General features: G+C 40.7%; 1 protein-coding gene across 1 annotated transcript in view; it reads right to left on the bottom strand.

Moving 5' to 3' along the window:
• The window catches only part of LOC128875098 (synaptotagmin-10-like), a 49729-nt gene extending 45527 nt beyond the window's left edge, over nucleotides 1-4202 (bottom strand). Inside the window, exon 1 of the mRNA XM_054120444.1 lies at nucleotides 3973-4202. Coding sequence (XP_053976419.1) covers nucleotides 3973-4063 — 91 coding nt within the window. The 5' untranslated portion in view covers nucleotides 4064-4202. The remainder of the gene's footprint in view (nucleotides 1-3972) is intronic.
• Nucleotides 4203-8004: the final 3802 nt, after the last annotated feature.

The raw sequence follows: 8004 nt of genomic DNA, 5'->3' as shown, positions 1-8004 counted from the left end.
CTCCTTGAGAGGGCTATAGTGGACAGAAACGTACACCGTTGGAATAATGATGTTTCTGCTAACGCAAGGCGAAGGCTTTGGATTCCATTTTTGTGGGAGCTTAGTGGTCCGAATATGATAATTTCGAGAATTTAAATCAAAGTATACCTAGACTCTTGCAATTTGGTTCTCTTCGAGTTTAACGAAGACTACCTGAAATTTTCGATGAAGTATAAATAAGAGATACTTTCTCACGGAATGCTTCGTGCATTTAATATTTCAATTAATTTTAACCCTTTACACTCTGCGCCATCTCGTTGCAAAATGTGCGAACAGGAATCATACTACGTTAAATAGTCTAATTTTGTAAATGTGTTTTTCTTAGTATTATTAGAGTTTATTATAAATTCTTATAGCTTTCTTGAAGCGTTGACACTAGTGCAAACATAAAGGATTTTTTAAAAGAGGCTTCAGAATTTTGTTTTTTAATATAATATTATATAAAATATAATATAATATTTAATATTACAAAGGGTTGAATTAAATTTTAAAGTACATACTGTCAATCCCATAAGTATTCATACCCTCTATATCTATTGAAGAAAGTCTAAATTAAGTAATAGGTTTGATGTTTTAAAATAAATGTTTCATTATAAATATATACATGTGTAAAATGTATTCATGTAAATATGTATAATAAAAAATTAGTTTGGAAACATCACACCTGTCATTCAATTTAGACAAATTTCTTGAATGAACATAAGGGGTACGAATACTTATGGGACTGAATGTATGTAAGATGATTAAAATATACAATACGTTGAGCACGAAGATGTATTAAATTTTCCGTTTTAATTTCGTATGCATCGCAGAGAGCGCATATTTGAAAGTCTCAGCGCCCATTAGGCTGGCAATATCAAGGCGAGAAATAATCGTCTTCGTTAATCGAATCTCTTAGATGTGGAGACGCATAGTTCTCCACAGGACTCTCATTTCCAGGTGCACTGGATGAGCTTGCATAAAGGGCTTCCGAATCGAATGATTATAGTCCTTGACCGTTCCGTGCTCGCGCAGCGGAAGCTGCTAAAGCTGCTTTGGTTCCAAAATAACTTCGTCGTAAATGTCCACGTCAAAGGGTCAATTTAGTCGAATTGGTTCACCTGATCTGGTCGAGCGACGCCGCAGCGGGTCACCAATTACAGATTTGTGCATGAATGAACGCGACAGCGAGCGATATGACGAAAAAATTAGCCTACTTCGATCCTCTCTACATCCAATATTAAAAAAAAGAGTACTTACAGGAAAAATGATTTAATAGTATTGGAATGAAAGTATTTCAATTTGGCACAGTTAATTATCAAAATGGAGAAACCAGGAACACTCGAGGCGCCAATCTATCACGGACCGAATGAAATTAATTTGCAAATCGCATTGTTCACCTGACATTCGTAATCACGGTCATCAGAGCTACGCGATCTAGAATGATGGATTACACTTGATGAGTGATTTCTGGAGTACAAACATAAAACATGAAATATTCGCGAAGTGTTACGTTGTTAATGACCGTAATGGGAATCAACGTCACTATTAATTTTGTGAAAATTCGATTTAAAAAAGGAAATAGCCCTTTACCTAGTTTCGTATAAAAAGGGAATATTTTCACGTTAAATTACTTGGAGTGGTATCAAGCTTTAAGCGGATCAAAGGCTGGTGTGTCTACCATTGATTATCAGCACCGTCCCACGTTAATATTTCCGTGTGAAAGCGAGCGCTTAAAATTCGCTGTTTCCAGAAGACTATGAGTTCCTTATCGAGCCGTAGGCGCTCTTACGAGGCCAAGGACGATTGTACCACATTGTTCCGCGTCTTTAATATGACGTCGGTTTGCTCCTTTCGCCGAAAGCACCAACATCTCCGTTTACCTTTTTCATGTTTCCGTTGAAAACAAACGAGATATTGAGTTACATTGGCAAACCAGCTATGAAAAAGGATCTCCTAGTTAGGACACATTTCATCGGAATTACGCTCTGATTTTGATGACGAAAATTGCATATTTACAATTTGTTCTATTTTAAACAAACGAATGCTTCTTGCCGCAATGAGCCTAATTAGGACAGCCCTCGTACATTTATCGATTGGTACCCAGGGACAGCAAGAGATAGTCGATAAAATATTGTTTTGTGATACTTGATGAAACATCAAGGTTAATAGACGAAGACCATTATAATTCTCTTTCTAAAATTGTATTTTACAAAATTCCATCGAAGGCTGTCGTTATTTAAATTCATTTTTGATAACACCAAATATTCCGTTTCACCGAGGATGATCAATGAATCATGGATCATAGGCACTTTGAATAAATATTCAATAAAAGAGAGCCAGGAGTTTGGAAAAACCATTTCTCAAAGTCTCTAAACATGGAAATGCGATCCGATGAAATGCGAGCCACGTTTCGCTCGCAAGTTGCTTTTCTTCTCTCTGCTTGAACCGCGGTGTAAGGGGGATTGCTCCTTTAAAAACTTTGTATCGGCCGGTATCGATTCTTCGTAAATATAAATAGAGTCGATGCGTGTCGCTTTCAGATTAAACGCAACGCCCACACGGTTTTGCTTTCGATGCACCGCTTTGAAATTATGGCGCGACAAATCGCTGCTCACACGAGGGCAAAAATGTTTTTCACAAAACTTTCAAATCGTTCATGATATTTGACATTAACCCATTTCAAGTGATTATTGTAATTATCCTCTCACTTGTTCGTATAAAAATAAAATTGAAAACCATCGCGTATGTACGTTGCTTTTGCGATGCAGGAGTAAACTGTGAATGTTTATACAAACTCAAATTTTTACATACATTTTGAATACTATCTCTTACCTCATAAAACATATTTTACATATTTTTGCATTTGCGTACATCCTCATGTTTACCTTTACATTTACACTTGTCAAATGAATTAACATTCGCAGCTTAGTTATCGTTAACACCGAGTCACAGATACGACGCATGGCAACGAACATAACACTGATATAACAGCAACCTAGACTACCAATAAAACCAATCATAAATCAAGAAAGACAACCTATCAACCCTAACGATCATTTCGAATACTCGAGGTGTCCACGATGCACGTCTATGTAACGATCAGCAACTTAAAGTTCCCCTCTACGCAGAAGGTAAACATTTGCGTCGCCCGCCATCTCGTAACTCGATTAATTTCGAATCGAACGCATCGATATCCGCTCGCGGTTGAAAATAAATTCACTCACTCGGCCACTCAGGATTAACGTCCTGCCTTAGGAGCCCTATCGGGGTCCAGGTGTCAAACGATACCTCTCGATTCCAATTGCGATCCCCCCAAGACCGCAAGCTATTAATCGACAGCCTTAATCCCCACTGTCGTGGCCGCAGAGCAAGCACCACAGCAAGGATCGAAAGTGCAATCCTGAATAATTCCGAGAGCAAAGTCGCCCGCCGCTTGATACGCCGCGAGCGCAACGTATATAGGCGGAAGCGCGGTCGCCGGTATATCTGTATCTTCGAACACCTGTTAGCAGTGGCTCGTGTGGGCGGCTCGCCACATCGCCTTTAAATTCTCTTCGCGATTAAGCACAAGCTCTTCCCAACGTCACGATGGTTGCATTAGAATGCGACTCGGCCCGGGTCGCTATCAGAGATGGGGCAATACTCTCCACGCCAAGATAAACAACGGTTTATAGTTGGTAGATAGATTTGGAATTTCGATTGTAGAAAGACATGCTTTGGTTGATCAACCGAAAAGTTTAATCGTTGAATCGAGAAATTAGGAATCAGTTGTCGAGGACCATTGATCTTCCTCCTTTTTTTTTAATGACAGTCTTGTATTTTTACTTAATTTAAATTGTCGGTTTAATTTAGACACAATGTTGGCCAATTCCGATATAGCTATCGCGGTGCACGAGAGGACACGTTTCAAAGGGTCGACAGGAACACTTTAAGAGATACACGAAAACTTACCGGCGTGACCCGGTACGGAGTAGTTGGCCTCCTCGCTGGGGACCACGGTTTCCTCCAGGATGCTCTCTGACGCGGTTTTCATCACACCCATGGCTGGTTTTTGGACGCCTGGGGTCGTAGTCGCGGTTCTACACGCTGAAATGGGATGCGACGCAATGAGATCGTAGCACAACGATTACCTCGGCTTGATCGTGCCGCGTTGTCTGCCGTCGTCGGAATGCTCGGCGCCGTTTCGTCGACTTATTGCGTCTGCGTTCGCGCCTGCGTTTCTGGCGTTACCCTTGAGCCCTCTATCCTGCGCTTCCCTCCTTGACCCTCGCGTATATCCTACCCCCCTGGTCTTCCTACCCCGCTTCCTCGCCTCGTCGAGGGAACGCGTCACGGTTAACGGGGAAGCAAGGCAATCCCTAGGCCAGGGTGAACGCTGGCTAGGAGCAGCCCCGGCGTGTCCGATCGGGTAGGGGGTGTGCTTTTGCCGCTACTCACGCGTTCGTCGGTGGCTGTAGCCTCCAAGCTGCATGGTGGGGTGGCAGGCGCAACGCACAGGGGCAATGTCGACCAACTGGGTCTCGGTGAAGGTCTCGGCTAGGCTACCCGTGCCCGATACCGTGCATCCTTTTTGCCTGCCGCTTTTTCCCTTTCGATGTCCGTTGTCGCTGTGCGCTCACCTTTCGCTGAAGTAATACGCGAGCCGTTCCCTACGTGGGAACCATATATAGTTCATCTGTTTAAAAAATTTAGATTCTGCGAGCAATACTCGAGGAAAGTATTACGTTTATTTTTTTATTTTAGTTGGACTCTTTTGAGAGTCTGGCCAGTTTAGCTAGTTCCACGAGTAGAATACCTTTGAGTGCCAGAGCAGTATATTTAGTTACCTTCACGAAATGAACACTCCTAAGCGCCAAAGCAGTATAGTTAGCTTCACGAGTAGAACACCTTTGAGTATCAGAGCAGTATTCTTAGGAGTGCAAGGTCCTTTCCCAAGGAAGAGGAAAGTCTAGCCCTCTTTCTGAGATCAGTTGCGTTGGCCAGACGCACAAAGCTTTTGTGCCAGAGGTATCCTACTATAAATAATAGAAAGTTTCATTGGCAAGGAGGCAATATTTCTTCATGAACAAGTCAACTTAACCCTCGGTACTCCTGAGAGCATCTGTGACATAGAGGCGCCAACAGCACCTGCGTACTCTGAATGTATACTTTAGTCTATTTTAACTTTGCTCCTGTATATTATTCTTTTACTCAAGTCTTCACTTCAAATTCTGAACAACTCTAATACAATAAAGATCTGTCGTTATTGCTATTACCATGATTTTTATTCTCGAGTGTAGTTTGACCTTCAAGCGTCCTGTCCTATCTTCTTTCTCTTCATAGTTTTGGATAGAGTAGGACTGACGCTTGAAGAACATTATTTCTGTGTAAGTGTTTGCAAACAGTTGTGTTTTCACATCGAGGTAAGTTCCTGGATTGCGGACACAATTCGACTATGGCACGTGCACGTCCTTGAAACTCCGCAGTGTCGGGTAAACTCGGGTGTTTGAACTGCGCCCGAATTGTGTTCCCTGTCACGCGCTCCCACTATCTTCAGCTCGTCATTTCCGCCATGCGCCATTTTTTTCTAGCTCCAGGTGTTAAATATCGTCGAAGTTATTCGAATAGTTTCATACTCTAAAAGTATTTGGTTATTCAAGAATTTATCTGCAAAAGTTGAACTTTCCCTTAATCTCACGTAATTGCAGGTTATTACAATTATTTCGGGAGGATAATTTATTACGTCTTTAATTACCACTGATAATGTATTATTAAACGAGTATTTATTGAAACAAATCAGACAGAGCAGCTTACTAAATTTATTAAGCTGCTTTGCACGGGTTACTAATTATTCATCTAACCGTAATAATATTTCGCTGATAATCTTGGACACGTGCGAAGAATTAAGCATACGTTGCATGTAATATATAGCAAATATACAGGTACTATTAGAACTTCTTTTCTTCTTTTTTTAATGAGAAAAATGTAACATTTACAATCCCAGTCTTAGTGTCAACTCGTCACGGATGATCACTCGTCTGGCAGAGCGTGTTGCGCGATCTAACATCATGCTTTACATAACGCACTCGCCGAGGCACGCGAGCTGATCTAATGTAAACGAGTAATGAAAAAGGGTACTTTCTAATCACGGTGTAAGATAGAATCACAGGCTAATTCTGAACAACTAATTCAAACGCAGACTAACCTCTACGGCAAGAAAAACTACTATTTGGAATTCTAGCAAAAGTCGAAGCTACAAGAAATTTGAACTCGTTTATCCAGAAATTTTATTATCTAATTATACGACATCCTTCTGTCTCTCGTCTGTAGCCCTTAGGGTTCTACGATCTTTATTAAAATCGTCGAGGTTTTTTTAACGATACCATGTATTTTTAACTTCATAACGCTGTAGTTGGTGTTAGAGGAAATTCAACGACATAGTATAATGTGACCTTGATATGGCCTTGGGCAATGCCTTTGACACGCGCAATCCTGTTACTCGAATAAGATCGAATAATTAAAATGGTACTTTCCTGCTGTAACAAAAAATTTAATAATTTTGTGAACCGTTCCAGCGCCCTTTTCGTCGTTTCCGATTGGCTGGATATGCGAGACCTAATTATTCTTCCTTGCATATTCTTTGGGTCGGTTGGTTGATCACGGTAAACATTATCTTTTAATTTTGCACACAGAAAGAAATCGAGTAGATTAAGGTTGGTTGAACGAGCGGGCGATGGTATCCGTCCATTACTTTCAATTCAATGATTTGGAAAATTACTGTTTAAAAATTCTCTTAAGTTCTACATATACATTTTCAGTAAGAAAGTATTTTTGATAATGTAACACATCTGCGTTTAATGTATTGACAATAAACGAAGAGGGAAGGAAATACTCACAGCATTCTAAGCAGGTATTTGGTATTTAAGCGGAATGTGGGTGACACTATCAATTATTACAGAGTACGACTGAAGTCTGACTTTGTTTGAAGTTGACATTTGATGTAGAATGCGCGCCATGCTGAGTACAGTAGAACCTCAATTATTGCAGCCTAATTACTGCACGTGAACCTCGTTTATTCTATAGTATCGACAAATGGAGGAGATGGTCGCATCTACCCACTGAATTGGTTAGCTTCGTGGATTGCAAGGACCTCGATTATCACAAAAAAGTTGTGTGCTTTATTTTTTGTTTTTGTTTTTCTTTATAATTGAGGTTCTGCTGCAATACATTTTGAAAATATTTTAACTGTTCCATGTGTTACGTGCCGATATTTTCATTTTTATGTTTCTTGATTTCGTCGGCAGGAATGTGTTCGAGATGGTTTACCATCCCGAATTCGTTCTAATCGAACACAAACCTAGCCTTTGACGGTAGTTCATTAAATTCATTTTTGAACAAAGTTACACATTCCTTCCTTGAAATCAACGTCGTCACGCCATTTTCACCCTGCTGGCAGTGCCGCACCTTGTATAAAGTTTTGTAAATATGTTCAATTTGTTAATATTTTAATAGGTTTAGTATTGTAAATACGTTAAATGCGTTGCTTGTTACGAATGAAAGGCGTTAAATCATGTAATGTAACAGTGGCGTATACATGTATAATTGTTGGAAAGATAAGCACACCGAATATTACCATCGCGTTCAAATATCACGGATACAGATATCATTGGAAGAAGGACATGTAAATATCGCGCATTTAGGTTAAACCTTTATTTTGCTATTTCTTCTTCATGTACGCTCCGAATACCGAAGCCGTAACTCGAATAGCAGCGCGATTCGTCCGCGCGCACGTTGTCGCTAGGACGAATCGAGCGGTTTGGTGGGCGCGAGGCGCGAGACGCGGTACAACTCGTAAACACCAAATTCTTGCGTGTACCGAGTCGCGAAATCTCGAAGACTTTTTCTATAAACTGGCGACGATCACGTGGTTCTAAGATCCTTTATCTCCAAAGCTTCTAGAACGTTCCACCGAGTTTACGTGGTCGAGCAAGGCACGAGCCTTCT

This window comes from Hylaeus volcanicus, chromosome 4 (genome assembly GCF_026283585.1).
Source record: "Hylaeus volcanicus isolate JK05 chromosome 4, UHH_iyHylVolc1.0_haploid, whole genome shotgun sequence".
NCBI lineage: Eukaryota > Metazoa > Arthropoda > Insecta > Hymenoptera > Colletidae > Hylaeus > Hylaeus volcanicus.
The sequence above is the reverse complement of the archived record's forward strand: the minus strand, read 5'-3'. Positions and strand labels throughout refer to the sequence as shown.